Here is a 26,753-nt window from a genome sequence, read left to right on the forward strand (position 1 = left end):
TGTTACTAAATCACGATTATTATTGATCAACACCACTTAATATGAAAGAGACTAACTGACTACAACAATTATTAATGGATATTCAGCAAAGCAAACAACTCTACAGAGTATCAGGCAAAAATGGAGGTATATCGCCGATATTACAGGAGCCAGCCAAATTTATGACTTGTTGGAGCGAAGAAGCAGCCGGCGTGCACCAGATCAGCAACCAGCCATCAGTGAAAGAATCATTTACAACACTTTATTTAGTATATTTAGTTATAGCTTATAACATCATTATAGTCTAGAAAATGTTGTATTGTAGAGCAGTAGAAAAATATAGCATAATTATTCATTAACTCAGATATTGTATTTTATGAGAAAATATTGACGAAATATTTGTAAAAAGAATGGCATAATATGATAATAGTTTCTCTCGCTTCATATGAATTAGCTAGCTAGTAGCGTCTTAGGACGAGGATTGCTGTAAATTTAATTTTATAATGCTGCCACTGTTAGTTTTTGAGTTATGGCCAGTTTTGTACAATTTGTTACCGGACTTAAAATATTTTTCACTTCTCGTTCGCTTGTCGTCATGGAATTCCAACCACAGTAAGGAAATTTAGCTCCCTGCAAGGAATCTGAAATAGAAATTACACAAAAGCTTACGCAAAGACGGTAAGTAAAACACAACCAACCAATGACATTTGACAATGGCTCAAGGTCAAGTAAAAAAGAGGGGCAAAATCAAGGGAAGAGCAGGAGAAGCTGGCAGGGAGCCAGACGGCAAAGGAAAAGCTGACAGTAAGCCAGACGGCAAAGGGAGCCGCAAAAAAGAGCCAAGATAGGAATAAAATAAGCCCAAGATAGCCAAGGAGCCAGCAGCAACCAGCTCGCCGAGGATAGACTCAACAAACATGATTCACCCAAAAAGAGGTGGAAAGCCAGGAAGCCATAAAGCCCTGAGAGAAGAGAGCTAACTCAGCCACCCCTGTTTACAGTAAGAGCTACTGCTACTCGCATAACAGATACGTACTCATTTAACCTAGTAAGGCCATGACAAATAGGGCTAAGTATATAAGCATATTGTTATTTTTGCTTGAGCTAGTAAGCCTTGACAGAATAATTGTTATTTTGATCTTTGAAGGAAAATAGAGTTCACACCTGCTTAGAAACAAACCACTGGCCTGTTATTGTCAATTATAGGATAATTACCTGCAGAGAGTTGCTCACAAGAAATAATAGGCCTCATAATCTCACAATCCTAACACTACTTGTTGTGAGCATTGATACTTGGGCTCATTATTGGCAACAGTGTGATACTGTCAAACTGATTGCAAGGAAAATTATAGTAGTACTGATCCCCATTGATTGATTTGTTGGCTCAACTTTGCTTTATAAGAACGGTCTGATTTTTGTGGGGCAGAAGTGCCACTTTGTCTGCGGTCAAAATCTGTCTTGGGAGAAATTGAACTCAAGGTCCAGAGGCTAACCATTACACATAGAACCATAGAACCATTGTAGTATTTTACTCAAAGGAAATGCACAAAAAACAATACATTTCATATTATAATTTTAATATCAAATTATTATTATTAGCCTACTTTTTATATTCATTATTATAATAAATTTTAAACAAATATAATAAATTAAATTATTTAAAAATTCTCCCTTGACAATAGCAGACCGTTTTCATAGTAGAACAACAGGGCCAGTTTCAGAACTGGCCCTGTCGTTCTACTAAACACGTATGGTTAAGCTAAACATTTTTGTTTGAAAGGGCCCTACAAGTTTAGCCTACAATTTGGGGTTGTATCCTCGCCTTCTTCTTTTGTTTCTTTAGGAGCCAGGCTCGGTCTCCCGGTGCATATAGTGGAGGCATCTCTTGGTCTTCTTGTCGGATGGCAATCTGCTCCACTAAATCAGTCATGTGTCCTTTCCCAGCAATCTCAATGTCCTCACCATATCTTCATGGGAGGGCTGGGCTTCTGGTGGTTGAGAATTGTATTGTATTGGGTTAACTGTGTCAGGCTAATAGAAGTTCCTTGTTTAATCTGATTTTGATACTTCAAAATAGAGTACTCGCTCCTACAACATAAATAATCTGCTCTCGCAAGGTTTATGTTATCAGGATTTTATGTTATAACAACAGTAAAATACAGTCAAACATGGATAACTCGAACTTCAAGAGACCGAGCAAAAGTGTTCGAATTATCAGAGCGTTCAAGTTATCAGAGGATTGTCACAAGTCCATGTATTTACTTATTTATTAGTAGATACATGTACATATACAAACTATAATATAAATCAAAAGCACAAATGGCTTGTTTCAAATTAAATGCTTCTAATGTAAAGTTTAAAACGCTTTTGTCAAAAAGTATAGAGATTTTTCTATCACTTGAGATTGGTTGGTTGTTTGAGGTGATCTTATTGCCAGGACGTTTTTTTAGATTGACATTGGCAAAACTTGATCGTTGTTGAAATGCTCAAAAGAAAAGACGTCTTTTTCTTTGGAGCGTTTTACCCACGATCAATTTTTCCGAATTTTCTTGAAGTTTATGCAAATATTACCTTACTTTACCTGGAATTCGTTGAGAGCAACACTCCGAGGCAGTTCAATTAAAAGTTTTACGAGGTTTAACGGCACATTGTATATCACTCTTGCTTTTAGAATGGATACTTATTGAATGTACACACGTATTCTGTGTTTAGGTCAAACGATGAATAGTTTTTTTAGCTAAGACAACGTATACGTTTAATTACAACAATTTTTAAGACGTTTTAAACATTCAACATTCCGACGCTGATTCAACATGGAATCAACGTCGGAAAACTATTCATCGCGGGCTAGCCGGATCATGCACTCAAGGATTTTTGCCACGCACATACAAAACAAAAACAACATGTTGTTTTTGTTTTGTATGTGCGTGGCGAAAATCCTTGCGCGCGTGACCCGGCTAGCACGTGCTATTCATCGTATAGCAGTATAAATCAAATTTCACCAAACCTTTAGAAAAGTCGTTGACAAAAATATTTTGCCGATTGTGGTATTAACGACGCTTATGAATTACGAAAAGATGAGGTTTACCTCTATGGCTTTAAATAAAGTGATTTTCTAAAGCGATAACAACCGTTTCGGTAGCCGTTGGGAAAAAAACAGTTCAAATTAACAGTGTTGAGTTCGAGTTATCTATAGCAATTTATCATTACATGGGAACGGACCAAAGAAACCGTTCGAATTAACCATGTGTTCGAGCTATCTGTGGGCGAGTTATCCATGTTAGTATATGTAAATGAGCTCATCTGTTCAAGGATTTCTTTAAACTCACCCTTTTAGCCATACAAAATAGAAAAATTTGACTAAACTTTTTGTATTTGTGGGCTGCCCCATAATTGCTGTATTATTGGTTTGAATTAAATTCTTTTTAATAGAATAGGCATTTTATAGAAGTTGATAAGAAACGCACATAGACTGGTTAGGAAGCTGGTCAAAATTCATTCAAATAGATTTGCTTATTTTTTCATTTGAAAACATTTGAATAAAAAAAACACCCGACCTGATACTTTACATTATATGAATTTTTTCGGTAGTATGAAGGTAAAACGTCAGATAACTTATTTATGTTATCTGGAACTCATATTATAGGAGCATCTACTGTACCTTCATTACCGGAGCCCTTACTGGACCAGCTTTATTTCATTTTTATTATTTTTCTTGTTGGTTTGTGTTTATGATAAACCCTTTCGTTATTAGTATTTTCAAATCAGATATATTTTGCTACAGAAGTTGTCTTCTCTTTTAATCAGTGTTATCAATGGTATACAGCCCCGCCCAAGGATAGCCGACGGCTGTCATATGGACGGGGTTTAATGATCGAGCTCTGTTGGGAGTGTGATAGCCTGTGTTTCGGAGCTAACACAAAATTCTCGCGGGGCAGTCGCGTTGCCTTGTTAGGTTTTGGAAAACACGACTCGCTGTTATCGTTTCATTAGCTCATTCAGTCAGTACACCGCGGTTCACAATAACAAACCTTGAATTTCTACAATGTAGGGGTGACACCTAACCAAAATAATGGATCCATGCAAAATAAGTTGTTTCAAATTACATACGTTTACTAATTTTGAATTTGGGTAAGTTCGTAATATATACTTAAAGTTGAATATAATTTACCCAAAATCGCCCAAACAATGGCCTTTTTTTCCTAGTTTTTGATTAATACCTTGCCACCCCTAATATAAAATGACAAAATCTTTCACCGTTGTCACATTGTTTTACCTGGCCAAAAAGATGAGACAGCAGGCAAAGCTGTGCAGTGTAGTTTTAATACTCAAAATCTAAAAACAAAACCAAATTTGGGCTATTTTACAATTGTGACTATTAATATCACGAAAGCTTGTGAATGGCAACTAGCTGATTATAACGGCGACAATATTGGGATACTATATATATTTGGCAACAAAATGAATTCAACAGATCAGTAAAATAACCACTATAGTTCATAGTATTTGTAAATTTACAAGAGGCTTTATTCAGCATATTTGTTTGTTTTGTGCCGTGTTCGGGTTCATCCCAACAGAGCTTGATCATTAAGCCCCGCCCACATTATAGCCGTCGGCTATCCTTCGGAGGCTGTATATCATTGGTGTTACGTTCTAAAGATACTGTCATTAAGCACTACCAATGCTGAATAAACTCTCTTTTGAGTTTCTAATGATAAACATTGTATTTGGTATTTGTAGTGTTGCCTGCAATTTGGGGTTGTCCCCTCTCCTTATTTTATTCAGAAGCCAGACTCAGTCTTCCGGTGCATAAAGGGGACACTCCTCTTGGTCTTCTTGTCGGATGGCAATCCGTTCCTCTCGGAAGGCCGTGTTTGTTTCCCCCAGCCTTTTCAACGTCTTCACTACATCTTCATGGGAGGTCTGGACCTCTGGTGATGGAGGATTGTATTGGATTAACTGTCTCAGGCTAGGAGTAGTTCCTTGTTTCATGCAGGTCGTGATACTTCAAAGTACAGAACGCATTCCTAAAATGTAAATAATTTGTTCCAGGAAAGAATATCTTGCGTGGATTTTATCTTTCAGTTTTATTATTTTTGTTGTTGGTCTATTCTCTTGATAAACCTTTTTGTTATTAGAATTTTCATATAAGATTTATTTTTCCACAGAAGTTGTCTTCCCTTAGCAACAGTGATACCTTCTGAAGATCCCGTCATGAAGTGCTACCATAGTTAAATAAACTCTCCTTTGAATCTTTGTTGATAAACATTGTACATGTTAGTAGGCTACTGTATATGTATAGGTTATTTACTGCTCTGTGATGTACTTCCTCACATTTTCTCTCTCTAATCTCTAATGGCTTTTATTGGTAAGGGTGAACTTTTAAGAAATAAATTAAATTTCAAATAACATTTCAATTTTGTTCTTTTATTCACCTTTTGCTGGTGTAAAAACATGTAAACAAATGTTGGACAACTGCAGAGTACATCGTGGTAGATGTGATGTATTTTTACTTATTCTTTATATATATTCATTGTATTTTTATCTTATCATTTAGCATTTGTATTCACCATAGGTTTTCTGTCACAATGTTATCACTTCACAGTTTTTTACAAGATAAAATACAAGGTCGTAACTCCAAACTATTGAGAAAAATGTCGGTCAAGGGAGTACAATTGGTACTTGCTAAATATCACAATCATCTACATTATATCAGTAGATTACTGTAGATGTAGATTAGAGATTAGATTACATGTGCTCTACATTACTCTGTGCTCTGTTACATTGTTTACAGAGTGTTTATTGTCAGAACAGATGAAACGACTCTAGCAAATGTCGTTCTTTGCCTGAAGATAATTTTGTCTGTCAATGTGCGACTAATAAAATAGTTATAATTAGTTTTATAATATACACTATGACCTGCAGGATGAATTTATTCGCGGAGTTGAATTTCGCGAAAATTGCCATTTCATGGATATTCGCGGATTAATTTATTCGCAGCTGAACACTATCAATCTCTACAAAGAGATAACTCTATCGCGTCTAGCAATAGAGTTAACCCTACGCATGTGCACATTGCGTGTTTCGGTTTCTATTTAGCTTACAACTATGTGTAGTTCTTGCCAAGCTATAATATTTTTGCTACATTCAGAGGATTTCACGAATATTCATAGACTTGGAGGCCTTTGATGAACCAACAACATGTGGTAAGTAATGAGTTTTTTCAAAACGATTTACTAAATTAGTTGAATTTTACTTTAGTTTTTCGGAAAAGCACAATATATATTTTTTCCATCCCTACCGCTTCGTTATTTGTTATATTGTGAGAGAGAGATTTTTCATCATACACGGAGGCACCATGACTGCAAAGGTGGTAGATGTCATTCTTGGAAGATCACGAATCATTAAGGGAGGTCTGGAAATTATATAGGTAGAAGTTACTGCAGCTGCTACCGAGGAGAATTTATCTGTTTTAAAAAGCGGAACAAAAACGCTTTTACGAGCAAAAATCTTTGGCCAACAGGCAGAACTTTGCAATAGTATTAAGCCACGAAGAGAGTTCTGATGATAACTTCCTTACCAGCCATGTAGTAGCGAGAGAACCGCTTTAAACATCTACCCCAGACAGTGACAGCGATATAGAGCTGCTATTACCAAAATTACTAGTCGGAGAGCACCATTACACGCTAGTATTCACTTATCAAGAGTACCAGTTTAATTTTATTGCTAGACAACCGCCATATGGACTAAACCATTTATATTTACTCCATTCATCGTTTGTAAAATTTTATTTGTGTTTGAAATATTTTATTTGTACACTCGAGTTTGTAATAAATTATAATATATATACATAAAATAAAATATATAATATAATCATGTCTGCTGCAGCGATATCAAGAAGTTGTTGTTGATGTTGATGAAGGGGTTTAGGTTGACTGGTTGCTTCTCTGCCAATATTCCTGCCTTGATGAATATTCTTACTTGTCTCTAGTTTTCGTAATCGGAATAGGTTATATTTCATTTTCAATCTGCAGTAGACACAAAAACAAGAAAATATTAATAAGTGGTAAGAAAGTACAAAAACATTAGCTGAAATATTTAATTAAAGCGATCAGTTTTTAAACAAAAGAGTTAACTAACGCAGTTAATTATGGAAAAACGTATCTGCACTGCAAATCAAATACATACCATAATGACCAGATCAGAATCATTACCGGTAGTAGAGGTTGATGGAGTTGGTTTCAATGTCAAAAGACTGTAGGAGAGATTTTTTGCGATGACGAAGCCATGCCGAATAACTTGTGAAAACCTTGAATAATTTTGTAAAGAAGTTCGATGCAATAGCAATAAAACTCGAAGCCCTGGTAATGATTTTAAAGAAGTTTTGGAACTTGGCTACCTTTAGTTCTTTTGCCTAGCGGCTACTTTTGCAATGATGCCATTCTGCATATCTTGTGACAACCTTGAATAATTTTGTAAGGAAATGTGATGCATTAGCAATGAGGTTAACTCAAAGTGCCAGCAATGATTTTAAAAAGGTTTTGGAACTCAACTACGCTTAGTATTTATGTTTAGCGGCTAGTTTTAAATTTTGAAGCAGTAGTTATTCTCTCTTATGAATAAAAATAGAAATAATTTTTTGCGGAATTCCATAGTTCGCAGAATTGACTGTTGGCGAAATCACGAATTTTTATAACCTTCAAATACTTTCATCCTGTAGGGTTTTCTATTCTCGTGGAGAAACGAGAATAGAGTTGTACCTTCAGCTCCATATTGTTTCCATCAAAGGCTGAGTGAATGTTTAACAACTACATTTGATTGGTTAGTGTAAGCTTGTTGTTAGTTGCACTTTCTCTTCAGTAGTTGCTCTAAAGGACCTCTAAAGTACAGGTAACTGGTTAGTTTAAGCTTGTTGTTAGTTTCACTTTCTCTTCAGTAGTTGCTCTAAAGGACATTTAAAGTACAGATAGCTGGCTAGCGTAAGCTTGTTATTAGTTTCACTTTCTCTTCGGTAGCTGCTCTAAAGGACATCTAAAGTTTTACTGTAAACCATCTATTACAAAAGGATCTTCTAGAGAAATTTACATCTCTCTACCTTCTTAAACATGCCAATTAGTAACAATATTGCTCTGAATTGTTAATATTTATATAAACATAGAGCATTTCATAGAGCTACTCTCCTAACATATAATAGTCTTCTCTCCAGTGACAGCATAATGTCAGCCATGTAATTTTGAGCTATGCAATAAAAACGCCAGTCATCATCCGCTTTCTACTCACCAACCTTCCACACTAAGCAAACTTTGGAACCTCTATTGTTTATTTGCTGTCAATTGGTTGTCAAACATTAAATACCATCCTGGCATGTGTTCAGTGTACAGCTAGTATTAAATATAAACAAAGAGATCCAACAGGATATTGAGGTATGCACACCAGGCAAGTGATTATTTGTATATGAAGTTCTGGAAAACCTCAATGAGTCAATGATATCAGTGTATGGCTGTCATTTATAGTAAACAAACCAATCACAAGTTTTCAAATTGTTATAATTCTGTATCCCTCAGCTTGTATTGATGATCCAGCTAAGAGTTCAAATGATGGTTGGTTATTTCTCCTCTTTTATGAACGTTGCTATAAGAATGTTCACAGCTTATCTTATGTTATACACAGTGACAATCACAGCAGGTGGCTGTAGTGTGTGAACCAAGCAGATGACTAGTCATGGCTGCATCAAGAGTTTGATAAAATAAATGAATTGCTGACTACAAAATCCACTGATATCTTATTATCTGTTTATGCCATCAGTAGGATATGCTGACTGGTCTACTAAAACTATTATTGATACTAGGGTGAGGAGCTGTGGTAAATCATCCCTGTATAAGATGTCATTCCTATACATGGTCTACAAGAGCAGTGATTTTTACATGAGTAATGTTTCATGTGAATAATCAATAAGCACATCAAGTAACTCAGTGGGCCAATTGATGGACATAACTTTGTTTCCACTGCTAGGCAGACGGTTTGACATCAAACAATTCATACAGGAGCTACTCTTACCTCACCATCATCATCTACCATTTTGGCTCAAGTCAAACTATGATTACCTTTGGACTCTCCGGCTGACCTACTCTTTCAACATTTACTTGCGGTTGTATTTCTTACAAGCAGACATAAGAATACTTCTCCCCACCCTCCTCATCATGTTTAATGATATACAGCCACCTGAACAGGCATGTTGGTGTCTGTATATCACCCACTACAGCTAATTTTACACAAAACACTAAAACAAAGTCCTGCCTACATATTGGCAGAGCATCAATCACTTTCCCTGATGTACATGATGCTCCATGTTTTTCTATTAGTTGATGTCCATACAGTATCACATCAGACACAACTAGCAACTAGCTATTAGTATGTTTACAAGTTGGCTTTGGAACACTTTGGCTCTCAACCAACTCTGTTATCAACCAATAAATTGAGGTTTGTTCATCTCGGATCTCAAACACGAGTTCGGTTCTCAAACAAAGAAGAGCATGTGCATTGCAAGTAAGCGTTCAGAACAGCTCCAGAAACAGCATAGAAGAGAACTGTAGAGCGGTTTATACGTTTAACGACGTTGCTATAAGCGACTAGTAGGAGGATTATCCTTCAAACATGTGAAATAAATGGGTCATTGCTGTTTATTTATGCTTATTTTTTACGCACTTTTTTATGTAACTCATTGGTTTCACTTTTTGCCAATTCCTTATCAATTTCTGCAATGTTTGTTATTGTATCTAAACCTTTAAGGTTTTCAATGTTTCGAGAGCAAAACATAGGTACTGTTTACTTTTTGTTTTCTTTTTTCATCATTATAATAAATATTTTATTAAAATTAAACGCAATCTTTATCTGCCGGTTTTTATTTACAGTATGCAGTGTACAGTTTACCGTGTAAAATGTTGAAAAATACATTCTTGAAGTGGTTTTCTCGACTTGGAACAGATTAAAGTTTACATGAATTAATTCTAATGGGAAAGGTTCTTTCGGATCTCAAACAACTCGGTTTTTTAACAACCTCCTGAACCGGATTGTGTTCAGAACTGAGGTTTCACTGTACTAGTAATTTTACCAAATTTAATCATGGCCGAGTGTACTAACACCCTAATCATTCAGTAATATTAATTAGGTTTTTTGTTCATTTAGTGCCACTGTGTGCTACCCAAGCCCCCACCCCCCCCCCCCCCCCCCCCCCCCCCCCCCCCCCCCGTTACCCTGTGCTACCCAGACCCATGCCACCCTGTGCTCGATGTGCTCTTCATTGACTCTCACCATAGCTGACCACTCCAACTCTCCTTAACGTTCAGGTGGCCGAGCGTCTCTAGCTGGCTGGGGAGCAACTTTTTTTTCCAACAAGTTTACCTATGGCTGTGAAATCTTGGCTCCTTGGTTCCTTACGAGTAATGAATATTCATGTTATGAGCTCTGAAGGTCATACTAATAGGTTAATAATATCAATACTATACTTAAAAAGTTGTAAGTGATGTAGCAGTGATCGTTAATCGGCATCGTGTGTACCGCGTCCACGATCGAACAGGAATTCGACACTTTGTCTTTGATCGACGGCACAAAACAGACATTAATATATTATAAACAAAGTGGTAATTTATGGTACCTGTAGTCATACATAACATCTTTTATATAACAATCTTCAATAATTTACCAATGAACATATCTTACAATGCGGAGACAAGTCCATTATAATCCTGTGCGTGAATATGCTTGCATGTCAATTACCAAGTCTACAATATCTTCAATGCATAAGTAGAGTGCAGTTCATGCGATTTGAACCAGATGGGAACCAATCAAAAGCCAAACAATTTGCTGTCTTAGGTAAAACTCTTTAGGGAAAAAATTTCACGGCCAGGAGTTGTACTTACTGACTCCAGGGGTTTTTTGGTAGCAGCCAGGAAGCTAGACTGGTGCCGGACTCACGGGCTCAGCTGGCTCGCCTGGAAATTTGTCTTGTTACGATCATTGCTCGAGTTCCTGGCTCCTTCGGATCTCCTGCAGTTGGCCTTCCAGTTATTTACTGAATGCATAGAAAGTGTAAGCTTTTGATATTTGCTTTTTCTTCTCAAGCTCTGCTTTATCTTCCTGGCTCCCAGACCGCGTCCCTCGCATGTTGAGACATTTTCTTAGCTCTATTGTGGCTGGTGCCTGTCCAAGCTTCTCCAGACAAACATGGAATGGTTTTTGCCTGCTTTCGTTCTGCACCAAGAACTGGCTCCCTTTATACTACGCAACTATGGTTTGACCAAATAATTTTTACTTGGAAAAGTCCTACAAATTTTACTTTAAATTTGGGGTTGTCCCCTAAATTGTTTTTCTTTCATTCAGAAGCCAGATTCAGTCTTCCGAAGCCAATAGGGGAGGCTCTCTTTGGTCCCCTTGTCAGATGATCATCTGCCCCTCTCAGAGAGTTGTGTGTGCTTCCTTCGGCCTTTTCAACATCTTCACCACATCTTCGTGAAAGGGCGGGGTCTCTGGTGATGGAGGATTGTATTGGATTAGATTAGCCACCTCAGGCGAATAATAGTTCTTTGTTTAACACAGTAGTAATACTTCAAAGTACAGTACGCCCTCCTACAACTTAAATCATACAATCCAGGAAGGTTTACAATGTAGGGATTTATAAGGAAGTGAAATACAGGTAAATTGGCTAATCTGATCCAATATCCTTTCAAACTCACCTTTTGGGCCATACAAAAAGGAAAAACTATACTTAACTCTTTTAATTGGTCGGCTGCACCATAACTGCTGTATTATTAGTTTGCATAAAGAGCTTTTCTTTTTTTAACCGCTAAATCTTACTGGTTCCATGAACCATGGTTGCTGTAATTTTATAAGTAGTCCATGGGAAATGCACATCTTCGATATTTATTAACAATGCATGATTTGCCTATTTTTCCTAAACAACAAAGTATATTCTGCAAAGTAAAACTAATAACAAATATTTTATACATGTCCAATAAACCGAAACAACAAAATATTTATAATATTATAAGAGGTACTACTTGTTTGTCGTCTATCTGTATGCAGGGGTCAATGTTAGGATAACAGATAACCTTTGACGATACTCCAACTCGTGACATTCAGATTATTTGACCGACACTGTAACACCTGCACCATTCTATCGATATTCAGTATTTATAAACAATAGTGCTGTTACTTATTCCCATTTTTGTTGATACATCATAGTTCATCGTGATACATCTGACGATCTATCACGATGAACTATAATGTTTTGGAAGTTGTAAATATAATAAATGTAACCCTTGACACGTGTTATTATTTTTCTAGCAAATGCAACATGATATGTTAACATTCAAGTTGAAATTAAAAACACACCCGACTTGACACTTTATATTGTATAAAACATGTTACGTAGTACGCAAAAAACTTCACATAACTTCTTCACGTAATCTGGAACTTACGTTATTACGAGAGCATCTACTGTACCTTTATTACCAGAGCCCTTACTTGGTTCCTCCAGCTTTATTTCATTTTTATTATTTTTCTTTATTGGTAGAATTTCATGATTAACCATTTTGTTATTAGTGTTTTCATGTAAGATTTATTTTGCCATAAAAGTTCTCTTCCCTTAGCAACAGCGTCACCCTCTGAGGATCCTGTCAAGATGTGCTACCATAATTAAATAAACTCTCCTCTGAGTCTCTGTTGATAAACACTGTACTTGGTAGTAGGCTACTGTATTGTATATGTATAGGTTATGTACACTGTGATGTACCTCCTTACCTTTTCTCTTTATTTTCTCTCTATTGGCTTATAATAGTAAGTGTAAACTTTTAACCAGTTCATAGAATTTTAAATAAAATACCAAGTTTTTTTCTTCAGTCAACTTTTGCGAAAGCATGTAAACCAATGTTAGACTACTGCAGAGTACATTTTGGTAGATGTGATGTATTTCTACTTATTCTTTGTGTACATTCATTGTATTTCTTTTTTCATGTATTATTTGTATTTACCACAGGTCTTCTGTCACAATGGTACCACTTCACAATTTTCTATCTAAAACACGAGGTCGTAACTCTAAACCAATGCAGAACAAGTCTGTAGCATGAAGACAACTTGTATGTACTTGCTAGATATCTCAATCATCTATACTAACCTTTGATCTGTGTTATACATTGTTTAAAGACTGTTTATTGACAGAATAATTGACACTGTGCTAGCAAACATCATTAAATTTATTATTTAAGGTAATTTAGTCTATCAAGGTGCATGAGGCGTAAACATCATGTTGAGCAAATGTGCTTTACTTGTTGCACAATATGGCTTGGGACAATATTCATAACAAACCAGTTCCAGTTTGTGAATTCAATCTTTCTGTACCAATCAGCTTGAATTGCTTAGCTAAGAGGTTAAATGGAGGTTGATTCCCTTTCCCTCTTTATCTACTATGCTATAGGAATGTTTTTCCTCATCTGGTTTTATATATAGCAGCAACCATAACAGGTGGTCGAAGTGTGGGAACGAAGCAGGTCACTAGACATGGCTGGCATCTAAGTCCTAGTAAAACAGATCACCCCACATACTCACGACGCCCCCTGATATCTTATTTATTAAATAAACCTGACATTTAGGATCCTTATGTATACAATCCACGTCAATGACTGTCTTGTCCGAGTGTTGCAACACCTATAATGCCAGCTGATGCCAAAAACCATGAGAATAATATATTTTATCTCTACCATTTGTGTCAATAATTCCACCAGATCATGGCGACAGGAAGGAGCACCTTTCAACTCAATTAATGGAGGCGAGACAGACGTCAGCTCTTTGCATATTATATAAACAGTAAACTTTAATCTGGTGGACTTTTTCATGAAATAACCCATAAGCTTTATTTAGATTGATAAGGAACCAGACATTACATTGCTGGGTATGAGACAATGTCTTGTAACTTATAATTAATGGTGCACCCCTTGAGAAAGCCTAAGGTCATCAACAAATTCCTTATGGTTTATTAAACTAAAGGCTATTTTAATACCCAGGAGACTAGTTATTTTCATCAATTAAGAACTATTAGTCATGTTCATCAATGTGACTCCATTGCTGCTTCATATAACAAAGTTATGAATTTTAAAAGAGATTTAGTTATATATTGTGGTTGTTAAAGAAAGTCTAACGGTGCATTGCATATGGATGGAGAAAGAAGGTTGAATTAATAAGTATATTTAATCAAGGATAATAAAATAAAAGCAGGATGTATTACAATATAGAGAACAATATCATTTGATCACTTTGACAATGTCTAGTGGAGCTCGCGCGTGTTTTTATTTACTATAAGCCTGCCCTCTGGTTTGAGGGCAGGCTGGTCAGTTCTTTTGTCATTGCTCATTGGCTGGTTGGGCTAAAACGTAGGTCACTCGGCATCTTTAGTGTCTGTCTGGGTAGATTGTCAGTCTCTGCTGACACACTATTAACTATCTGGGTGGTGACATTGATTGCATGTCCAATTTGTATCACCAGGAGTCTGTAGGTATGCAGCAAATTGTTCCAGCCTCCTCTGTGTAGCAGACGATTCTGAATAAACAGATATTTCTCATTATAATTAATATATAAACAAGGGTTACTTTTACTGATGAGCTGGGAGATATCAATGACGAATCTCTATGAACATGCTAAAGGCAGTGTAAAAGTCAAACTGCTGCCATTTCGATTGAACATCTTGAGCTTATGCAGTAAATGCTCACACACTATATACCTCAAGCAGAATCAACATATCCACATAAAGCTACCAGGAGTGAGCCATGATTGATCAACCACAGCCTTATAGAAGCAAACCATCAGAGCGATACAACAGCTAGTATAATATATATTAGTAGGTATTTTATAGGTTACACTGTCTTCCTGTAGTATGGTTACTTGCTGTGTAGCTTGAACCAATGCTATGAAAGTGAGCATGAAAAACCTTCTGTTACATGTGCCACACTGCTACTGCTTATATTTTGCTTGGACGTAAATAGATCTGTCTACTCAGACTCTGATCTGCATTTTTAATTACAGAAGCAACTGACTTCTCTCCTTTGATACTGTACTAACAATGGACTAGTGAAATACTAGCATAGGAAGTTACCTTCTGCCTGCTGCTGAGTATGTCTCTCTAGAACTGAGAACTTCTGGTCACTTTCTCTCTGTAGTGTTGTTATTCGTTGTCTAGCGTCATCCAGAGCTGCAACAGAGTGAAAAAAGAACTTGCTGATAGATATTCAACACTTCCACTGCTCACATTTGACAATGACAGCAGGTGCTGAATACATTGGTGAGTAGATGTACCTTAGCACATTTACATGCTAACAAGGCTATCATATGCTTTGTTAATTACAGAAGGAACTGAATGAATGGGCATAAAGGCAGGAATGTAAATGGTAGCGCAGAGACTGAAGGGTGTAGAAGCAGGGACGTATGTAGAAGCACAGAGGCATTGAGTGGGTCACAGAGGCAAGTGCCTAGAGGCAAAGGCAAGTGCCTAGAGGAAGAAGCAAGCTGGCCTGGCCGAGTGTGGGTGGCCGAGCTCAGTCTTGAGCAGTTCTATAAATATACTCTATGTACATTGTATATAGTAGCGTAGAGGCTGGCAATCTTGCACACAAGTAGGCAGGCAGATTATGTGGAGTGCAGTGTACTCAGCAGTGAAATTGCGCAATCATCCTCTACTTGAAAGCAAAAGTGCATCATGGAATCACACAAGCTGACAAACAGGTTGATTGTTGACTTCCAAGCAGGTGGGGCAAACAGGCTGTTAGGTGCTTTTCGTAGGAGCCGAGGCCAGCGTACTACTAATAAGAGCTTGACTGCTCAGCTAGCTAAACGCTGCAAGTTTGCTCGAGCTTCTTGCAAGGCAAAACTTTTTTCAACGTGCACACCTATGCATTCCGGCAGGCTGGTCGCTTGATGAAGTTTCAATACACTCACTCTAATTCAAAAGTAAGCTTATTTCCTTGGCTGAATAACGACTGGCCACTAGATGTATTAAAGCAGCACTTAGTGTGTTACACGCATAAGCCATCCGCGATTCCTTAGAAAAAATTTTATAATTTTAAAAGTTATAAAACTTTGTAGTTATTGCCAGCCAAGCAACACAAAAATAAATTTTAATGTTTTTTGTAAGAATTCCTCCAAGAACTAGCAAATAAGAAATTCAGCCAAAATTCAACATCGCGCTAACTGTTCCTAATACTCCTGTCATAGAAGAGGAACTACGGATTGTCTGACAGTAAAGAAGTGTAATGTTTCATATGTAGACACCAACTTGAACGAATGACTCACTAGTCTATCACCATTGACTTCTCTTCCTCAGTACTATACTAACAATGGACTAGTAAGACATTAACATAGGAAGTTACCTCCTGCCTGCTGTTCAGTTTTTTCCTGTAGAGCAGAGACTTTCTGCTGGTTATCTCTCTGTAGAGCGGAATATTTCTGGTCGCTTTCTCTCTGTAGAGCGGAAAGTTTCTGGTCATGTCTCTCTTGCAGTGTTTTTATCTGTTGCTTAGCGTCTTCCAATGCTACAATATAATAAAAAAGAGCATGTGGATAGTACATAGAGCCGTAGAGACACAGACGATTCTAGAAGTGTAAAGGCGGAGGGGTGTAGAAGCAAAGGGGTGTATAGAAAGAGGGGTGCAGAGGCAGGCAGGCACAGAGGCAGGAGCCTGCGAGCAGAGGAAGGCTGGCCTGACAGATATGCTCAACAGAATTCAGACTCAAGCTGCAAGCATAAAGAATTGTCTTGATCAGCCCGGCTATATGGTTGGCAGATATTTATGCAGGCTGACTGACACGGGTGGCCGGTTGGCAGACAAACTCCATATTAGTGCGATAAAATCAAACACTCGCCACAAAAACACGCAATGGTGGTCGACTTGTAGGCGAAACATGTGATCATTGTAGATTTGGCAGCATAGCTTGAGATCATTTTTTGACTCAGTGAGAGTGAGCAGGCTTGCTTGCAGACAGGGCAATCAAATCGTCTATTTAATGACCAGAACATATAACCATTGTCTACTAGGAGGCAAAAGCGAGAAATCGTTGTCAGCTCAGCAGCGACACAAATGACCGTGATTGATTCTGCCAATCGGGCGGCAAACTGGGTGGCAGACAAGCACGGTCAAGCAAGCGGTGGACACGGTAAGATAGACACAGAAAAAGCAGGTGCCAGCAGATGTGGCTGGTAAGCAGGCAGAGGGTGGCAGGCAGGTTGCTAAAGCTTGCCGCTTGTTTTAAGAGACAAGAGTTGCAATAGTAGTAGCGGTCGAGCTGCTACTACTATTAAGATAAAGTATTAAAGATAAGTGTAGATCGAATAAAATCTAAGAAGAAAATGAAGCTCATTTCACGTCTACTAGTCTGAAGGTGTCAAGCCTCTGGTAAAACTAATCTTGCTGTTTGATAAGGAATTCTCTAAGCAGCACCAGTAAATATGAAACTCTAACGGAACTCAGCACCACACTAGCTGGTCCTGTTAGCATCTGCCATAGAAAATGGAAGCACACATTATCTTAGAGTTTGTAAAATAAGAAAAAGTTAACCTAATTTTAATCTTTATATCAAAGATTATTATTGTTATAGATTTAAAGCCTGAATATTAAAGCAAGATGCTGCCACAATATGTACTTTAGTCTGTCATCCAGTTTACTACTAAACATGACAGAAGGAGTTGATATTTAAAGAGCTGCTAACATCACTTCAATCCTACCAGTTTTGAATATTAATATTAATTTAAATACTCGGACTATAAACTGTTCAGCTGGAGGCTGGAGACAAGCAGCACTCTGTCTATGCAAGACTCAGTGAGTTTACAGGAAAATAGAGATGCAATTATCCAGGGTATGTCCCAGGGTTCAACAGTAAATGTATACAATGAATGAATTACTAGCATTTAGTTTAGATTTTCAGTAGAAAGTTGCTGAGACTGAAGAGTTTAGCAGTAGAACAGTTCAAGTGAGTAGCTGGTATCACACTGTATAACAATCCTACCTTCTACTACTGAACCCAGCTGCCATCTCCTCAACAGCTCTGATGATTCCTTATTTCCCCTATACTCAGCTTCCTCCAAAGGAGTCCTTTTGTCTTTATTCTTTATGTTGAGGAGTGAAGAGACAGTCACTAGAGACACGGATCCTAACATGACCTTCAGAGCAGTTGTCTGTCCATTGTATGCTGCCCTTTGTAGTGGAGTGTAGAGGTAGTTATCCTGTATGTTTAATAGGGAGTCTCTCTGTAGGGAGGAGAAGTTGTAGAGGAGGGACTCTAAACACTTGCTCCTTCCATTCAATGCAGCCACTGCTATAGCTGTGTTACCATATTCATCCTTCTCAGATACAAACTCGTACTTCCTCTCATCACTCACTGTGTCTATCAGTAACTCTACACACTCACTGTCTCCCCTCAATACAGCAAGGTGTAGTGCTGTCCATCCTTCCTCTTCATCCAGAGCAACTCGTCTGCTGTTCTTCTGATTGGTGAGAGAAGCAGACGACAGATTTCTGTGTGGCCTCCTGCTGCAGCTAACATAATAGCAGTGTGTGAGTCATGCTTGATATTAATCAGTAGCCTCAGTAGCTCAGCTGGTTGGACTGACTCTAAGGCTGCCCTCAACTCATCCAACTCCATATCATTATCTCTCACGTAACCCTTCAACAGTCCTTCCATGTTTAACTGTAACATAAGTACTGCACTTTATTGCTGCTGCATACAGTAAAATATATCGGAGAAATGAGTACACAATGTGACTCAACTGCAGAGTTGGAAAGCTGCCAACAGTAACAGAGTGGCTGCAGCTGAACCCTGGATATTTACAGACAGAGCCTATAGTTTCACAGAGTCCTGTGACCAAAAGCCAGAAACAAAAAACGCTTGATTCCAAACAAACCCGATCGACATACTGATCTCTAATGGAATATTCATACCTCGCTCTCTATACCGCTCTTTTTTGCATTTACTTTACGTCTTTACAAAAACTTAAGTAGCAGCTTTTTGTAGGAAATTTTGTTTTCTTTCAAGTGGTTCATAATACAACAATCAATTTAAAAGTGACTCATAATGGGAGTAGTTTTTGTTGATTAATGTTGCGGCCTCTCCATTATAACTTATATAAAAATAGTAGGCGTGGCCTGTTTGTTTGGAATCGAGCTCCCTCCCGTATACGCTTCTGTTGGTCGCGGGACTCTGTGAAACTATGCGACACTGTTTACAGAGTATTAAAGGTAGGCCCAGGGATGTCAGACTCTGACAGAGCTGAGAAACATGAAATATCTGCAGTAGGAAGTGTTTGCTGATCTGATTATGACTGAGGAATGAGACCAGAGCCTCCTGACCTTAACTTAACCTCACTACATGACAGACTCTATGAGTCTCCTCAGAGTAGAGAGTGATAGTCTCAGGAGGTCAGAGTTATATTGTAATCACACTGACTCAGTGTCTCTCCTCATCTACTCTATTATTCCCAGTAAGTACAATATCAACAGATGCTAATATAATATATAAGTTATACTTACCTGTTGCTATTCTGTTTGTAACCTGCTCTGACTACTACAGGCTTCTTTATAGCTTGTAGCTGGTTATAATAATGTTATCTGTCTCCTGATTGGCTGAGCTGAATAAGATATATTCAAACAGTGATTCATGATGAATTTATAAGATATTGAATAAAGGAACAGGAGCTAGTTGTTACTGCAGCTTCATGATTGGCTGGTTATACAGCCTTGTTATACGCCAGTTTCACTTTCTGTTTATTATTTAAAGTGAAGTTTATCTGCTTAACTTCATATAATAAAATAACAAACATTATGTTACTTTTACCAGTAACAGAATTGCCTCGGACAATATAAATATTCACATTGTGACCGCTGGCAGTAATGTGACGAATAGCAACTTTTTATACAATAAACCTTTATACAATCCGTGTTACTACAATTAAATAGAACTCAAGATAAATATCCATTTTTGATTAACATGTAGGTACTGAGTACAATGTTTTATATTACATTTTAGTAATAGTCTATCACAAACAGTAAATATTTAATGAAAATATTTAAAGACTTAAGTAAGTACATGTATGTTAAATATCCCAGCATATAAGCCACTCACACTGAGCTAGCAACAACAGCGCATAACTTATAGACACTTGCTAGCCAATGTCACACATAGTAATATAGCTAGTGGCAGGTACTAGTCAAGGTCCCGAAAGGCGTTGCTTTGTGCTAAAGAAATCGCGCCTCCTTGGAAAAGAATAAAAGCTGAAAATACCAGTCAACATCGGCTTGACTTTCCAAACGGTAAAATAAAATATTATTTGATCAAATATTATTTGATAGCTCAAACTTAAATCTTCTACTTCTTGCTCAGTATTATAGACTATAGTATAAGTGCATTATTTTTAACATGGTGCTCTATTAATTTTACCATTCAACTCTACAATATTATTTAAATAAATTATTTCATAGGAGACTACTCGTCTTCTACACCATTCAGCATTTTACCTGGCGATAATTCTGCCTCATGCTAGCAGTGGCCAACCCCTTTGGCAGCTCTCATTCACATTATTATTTTTAATAAGCGTTGTTAAAGACAATCTCAATAAACAGTAATATATTTATAAAAAATTGCTGTTAAAACATGTGCCCATCAGGAGCCAAGTGTGCTAGATTTGCACAATTTTGACTAGTTATACATGTACATACTGAAGATTTTTCTGAAGGAGGATCCCCGGACTCCCCTCCCCCAACTGAGAGGGCGTTCGGTACCTCTCTTAGATTTTCCTGCAGTACCATTTTCACACAGGTGGATATTGCCCTGCTAAAAGTAGATGTTTGGTTTGACACAGTCTGATACTTCGATGTATGTAAAAAACGGTTTATATTTATGAAAGTATGTGAGCGACTAGTTTTAGTCTAAAAGTTGTGTTTAGCGATGCGCTATAGGTTTATCATTTGCACGAAATGCAACCCGTAGGTGTTTTGCTCTGCTCAAAAAATTGTTTGATAGCTAATATCATTTAGTTCAGCGGCGCAGAAGAAGAGTTGAGATCAGAAAACATTATGGAAGATATTGAATAGCCAGAAGATGTTTGTTCTATCAAATGCAACAATCAGAAAGCGTTTGGCAATCGCGAAGCTAACGAGCAACTATTCAGTTTCAAAAATCTTAATTTTTGTTTCTGCAGGTAGTAAGTATGGTTTGTTTGTCACTTGTTCGTGAATGTATACATTTGTAACATCTAATAACTTATTACTATAAAGCTTGTAAAGTTCCAGATTTATAGCATATATTATTTAATAGCATCATTACGGTTATCCTGTCAGTTTTGACTGCAAACTGCAGCAAACATATCGATGAATGCAATGAGCTTGTATGCAACTATGTTAAATATAGTATAGCATGATATTATACCTCCAAACTTATAACAAAATAAAAAATTCGAAGCACTAACAAATTTCAAGGCAGGGCAATGGAATAACCTGCTATACGTATCATCGCTGGTTAATTGCAAGTAATAGATATCATTTAGTAAAGATATTACTCGGCTTCCCATGCTTGTTATTTAGAGATCCTCAACAAGTTAGCAGATTTATTGCTTTCAAAAAAGTTAATGACCTTAAGGGTTAAGACATTGACTTCGCCTGACAAAGGGTCAAACTTACCTTTCAAAATTCAGACGAGCTATTTGTAAAATACAACACCACTATCTATTTGACCGCTATTATAAATAGGGAAAAGGTTAAAAATAGAATGCAATGTCATTCATATTGAGGTTTCATGGTAATTTTAGCAGTAAACAATTCTAAATTATAAACTGAATATCATATGACATACCCTCTAAGTCAACTTGATCTGTCATTCAGCCAAAGTTCCTCCGCATATGACATAGTTTCATACGAGCAAAGTACAGAATAATCCCCATGCGTAGTGAGCGTACATTGTCAACCTTTGGTTGGGCGTATCTAATCCGCAGATAGTTATCGAAGAGTAATAAAATTCTTGATGATATCAAACTTTTTATTAAGTTGACCTGAAATTGTAAAATAAGATGAAACTGTCATGGAAGGACTAGCATGATTGTTACTCGCCATGATGCGCCTTATATAAGAATTCCATATAAACACACAAAATCGTAAATAAATAATACAGGTGTGATACAGGATGGAATTAAAACATGTGATACCACTTCTCTATCTGTTTAGGAAACAAGAGCAACAGAGCTATAAACAAAGTATTATTAATAAATTACTAGTTTTAGTTGATAGCTATAAAGTACTACAAACATTACTATTATTAATATTATAATTACTATTATTACTTGTTACTATTATGTCTTACTGAGAGTTTCACCATAGAGTTGACCTCGAGCCCTCTGCATCACACCCAAGGCCCACCTACTATCCTCTATTGTTGAACTCAAACTGACAGTTTTTAGCTATTGCCACACAATGAGGGACCACCCAGTGCTAAAAGTTGAGCTATTTTAAAGCTGTGAATGGAAATGAAGAGAGCACTTAACCAATGTGACCAGCTGGCATTCACCAGATTGTCTGTCACATAGTATAGCTTGTAAACAAAACTTCACCGGGCTACTATATTGCTGACTCTCATCTTTTCCTTTTGTGACAATCACCACAGAAATTAGGTTATCTAAAACTGCTTGATAAACTAGGTTAAAAAGTTGGCAGTGAAACCTGCCAGTGATGACAGTATTTTTTGTTATCTATTTAGTAATATATTATAGTACAAATATATTCTTAGATAACAATATTAATTTCATGTAAACATCCCCTCTCTTCTTTTGTGAAACGAACAATAGAAACACTGTATGCGTCGATAAAAGAACGTTTCAACTGGTAACAAATTTAAGATACGAGATGAATTCTGAGCCAATACATGGCTTGAGATATGAGACCAATTAGAGATACTAGCATACGAGACAGTTTCAATGCTTACGAGAACAGCATCACTCATTCTTTCTCCTCGGATAAAAATGATAAAGAAAGCTAGCTGTGAGTGAAAGTGATAAAAAGTATAAAAGTGAAGCAAAATGATCTTATTCGAAAAGTACAAAAATGGAAAACGAAATTTGAATAAGCTTAAGGTAAAATAAAAACTTATTTATAATTGTATGCGTAATCAGCTAAATTAATTTAAGTTGAATGTAAAGTATCTTTACTGTTGCGTAGCGTAACAAAAGTGTAGTGTTCAGAATGAGTTGTAGTCAAGTATTTCCTGAACCACCACCAGCCTCTACCGTCTTGTCTCAAAGGTGACAACTCTAGAGCGCCATAGCGTTCAGTTAGAGGTTTTCCGGTAATATATTTTAATACACAAGGTGAAAATTTGAAGTTAAAACCAAGAAGATTCTTTGAAGTAAAAAATTCTAAAAAAGTCAAAGCTTTCCTCACTCTTGTTTTCTATTGGACATGACATGTACTAAGCCTTTAAAGAAAGTACTGGGATGCTGAAACTGGAGCCAACCACCAACCTATCTGGCATGACACTAGAACTGCCAGAATAAGCGAGTAACTGGGAAGGGAACAGCACACAATGTAACAGGAAGCCTACACAAGAAATACGGCAGCTACATGTAGTTGTGATGATCAGGGTACATGATGAGCTGAGATAAGCGAGTCTTGTGGGTGGTGAATAAGGGAAAATCTCTTTAAAAATAAATATTAGTAATGACATGACATCTCTCTAAATAGGTAAGGCATAAATGCTCTGATAATGAAATGCTTGTTGTAGAAGATTCATGGTTGATGAACGTGACAAATGCTCTTATTAGTGTCACTAATTGATCATTTTCTAATCATTAGAGCAATATGCATATGGAGAGTGTAACTCCCAATTTACAGACATGTGCAGGTCTATGTGATACATGTAGATAATCAAGTATCCCTAATTTATGATATACAGTCAAACATGGATAACTCGGCCACGGATAGCTCGAAAACATGGTTAATTTGAACGGTTTCTTTGGTCCGTTCCTACGTAATGATAAATTGCTATAGATAACTCGAACTCAACACTGTTAATTCGAACTGTTTTTTGCCCAACGGCTACCGAAACGGTTTTTATCGCTTTAAAAAATCACTTTATTCAAAGCTATAGAGGTAAACCTCATCTTTTCGTAATTCATAAACGTCGTTATTACCACCATCGGCAAAATAATTTTGTCAACGACTTTTCTAAAGGTTTGGTCAAATTTGATTTATACTGCTATACGATTAATAGCACGGGCTTGCCGGGTCACGCGCGCAAGGATTTTTGCCACGCACATACAAAACAAAAACAGCATGTTGTTTTGTATGTGCGTGGCGGAAATCCTTGAGTGCGTGACCCGGCTAGCCCGTGACGAATAGTTTTCCGACGTTGATTCCGTGTTGAATCAACGTCGGAATGTTGAATGTTTAAAACGTCTTAAAATTGTTTTTATTAAACGTATACATTGTCTTAGCTAAAAAAACTATTCATCGTTTGACCTAAACACAGAATACAAGTGTACATTCAATAAGTATCCATTCAAAAAGCGTGAGTGATATACAATGTACCGTTAAACCTCGTAAAACTTTTAATTGAACTGCCTCGGAGTGTTGCTCTTAACGAATCCCAGGTAAAGTAAGGGATTTTTCTTTGGTAACTTTTTCTTGAAGTTGCATAAACTTCAAGAAAAATCGGCAAAATTGATCGTGGGTAAAACGCTCAAAAGAAAAAGATGTCTTTTCTTTTGAGCCATTTCAACAACGATCAAGTTTTGCCAATGTCAATCTAAAAAAAACGTCCTGGCAATAACATCACCTCAAACAACAAACCAATCTCAAGTGATAGAAAAATCTCTATACTTTTTGATAAAAACGTTTTAAACTTTACATTAGAAGCATTTAATTTGAAACAAGCTATTTGTGCTTTTGATTTATATTATAGTTTGCATATGTACATGTATCTACTAATAAGTAAGTAAATACATGGACTTGTGACAGTGCTCTGATAACTTGAACGCTCTGATAATTCGAACACTTTTGCTCGGTCCCTTGAAGTTCGAGTTATCCATGTTTGACTGTATATTGTTGCACCATAGTTGTTCTATTCCATCTGCTAGTTAATGAGGTTGAACAATCAGAATATTTGAACATAGATGAGCACATAACTCCTGAATGTAAAAACAGTATAATATCAAGACCTTTTTGATGCCAGCTGTCATATTGGAGACTGTAAGCAACCAAAGGGACAGAATAGCCTTGAACTACGAGAAATTTATAAAAATACACTGTTACAGTGGCAGTCAGAGTAAACATAGTCATCAGTTCATGGTTTGCTCCAATTTTAAAATATGGCTGGCAGCATCAAGCAGCAGCACTGAGAATGTAAACATCGGATGCAGCTGTATGTAGATGCTTCAAATGAATGAAAAGTTAAAAATTTTAAATTTGAAAATAGGAGTACAAACGCAAATAAGATGACATGTTGCTTATGTCATGTGACTTAACACCACAGCCATGGACCATTGTGTTGATAGTCTAAAAATAGAATAGGGTAAACTGACTAAATAGATGATAAAGAGAAGACAACTGAATAATAGAAAGCACTGGAAATCTGAAACTAAAAGAAACTGATATGTCTCTCCTATTATCTCATCAGACTTTAAGAGCATGAAAACTCACAGTCAAGATTAAAACTGATGAGTGAATAATAAGACAGCGAAAACCACAACTACTAAAGAGTATACAAATACTGTTTGACAAGTATTTTGACATCTCCCAAAACCTCCAGCTCAACTTGAGGTTTCAACAGAATCATTTTGATATTGTAGCTTGCATACAATTAATGAACATAGCTTGGCTGGTTGTGACTGTGTGTACACTGCAAATAGCTTGAGGAAAGTTTTGGCTCATTGGAATGACGTCATTCCAATAAATAGGTAATAACAAAAGCACTGACTGAAATGGAAACTAGTGTTTGAGTGTTGTGAATGCATTGGAAACTAACATAACTGACTCATTCATAACATACTCAGGAGTATATTAATGAGCTTATAATGGTAAAGCTAGCTGAAGGACTTGGATGAAATGTGCCTGATCATAGTTCTGCAAAAGTGTATATCCATATATATGAATCTCAATGTTTGTGGGCAGTCATGTTATTGCGTTTAAAAATTAGGAATAAAAAATCTGCCTCGCAGATGATTTGATCTCAGAACCTCCCTGTCGGCAGGCCAGCAATCTAATCCACTACACTATGATAGCAAAACTTTCAATGGCTGCTAGCATTTTTATTGCATTGGTTAAAATAATCAAGCTTGAAGCTCATGAGGTCGTTAACTAAACAGTTGATTATAGTTACGCAAGACAACTATTATTTAGCCGTCTGCAAACGCGGTCATTGTTTTAGTAAATATAAGTTTACTTTCGCTAGCTTACCAAGTATGTTACTCAAATTCATTGCGTTGTTGTTTATCCCTCGTACAACTCTGCCAAGCATTTGGCTAAAATACATTAATGTGGGAGTCGGTCTGTCCAGTGATAGAGATCAGATTTTAGTGACAAAAATACACTTCACAGAGGATTGGATCTTGGCACTTCCAGTTCTAGAGGTCATGAGCTTACCCATTAGATTATGCCTTCAACTGAGTACAGCAATCAATAATAGTGAAGATATTAATTACGTTGGCTATAATATGCCTTACGACATTACATCTCATGCTGGGCTCTCAGCCTCACCAG

The 26,753-nt window shown here is 36.9% G+C and overlaps 1 protein-coding gene across 1 annotated transcript in view; it reads right to left on the bottom strand.

Moving 5' to 3' along the window:
* LOC137404153 (repetitive organellar protein-like) overlaps positions 1-26,753 on the bottom strand; it is a 245,932-nt gene that overhangs the window by 34,568 nt on the left and 184,611 nt on the right. Inside the window, exons 5-6 of the mRNA XM_068090309.1 lie at positions 16,392-16,553; positions 15,122-15,217 (exon numbers count right to left, since the gene is read on the bottom strand). Of these exons, the coding sequence (XP_067946410.1) occupies positions 15,122-15,217; positions 16,392-16,553 (258 nt within the window). The remainder of the gene's footprint in view (positions 1-15,121; positions 15,218-16,391; positions 16,554-26,753) is intronic.

This window comes from Watersipora subatra, chromosome 9 (genome assembly GCF_963576615.1).
Source record: "Watersipora subatra chromosome 9, tzWatSuba1.1, whole genome shotgun sequence".
NCBI lineage: Eukaryota > Metazoa > Bryozoa > Gymnolaemata > Cheilostomatida > Watersiporidae > Watersipora > Watersipora subatra.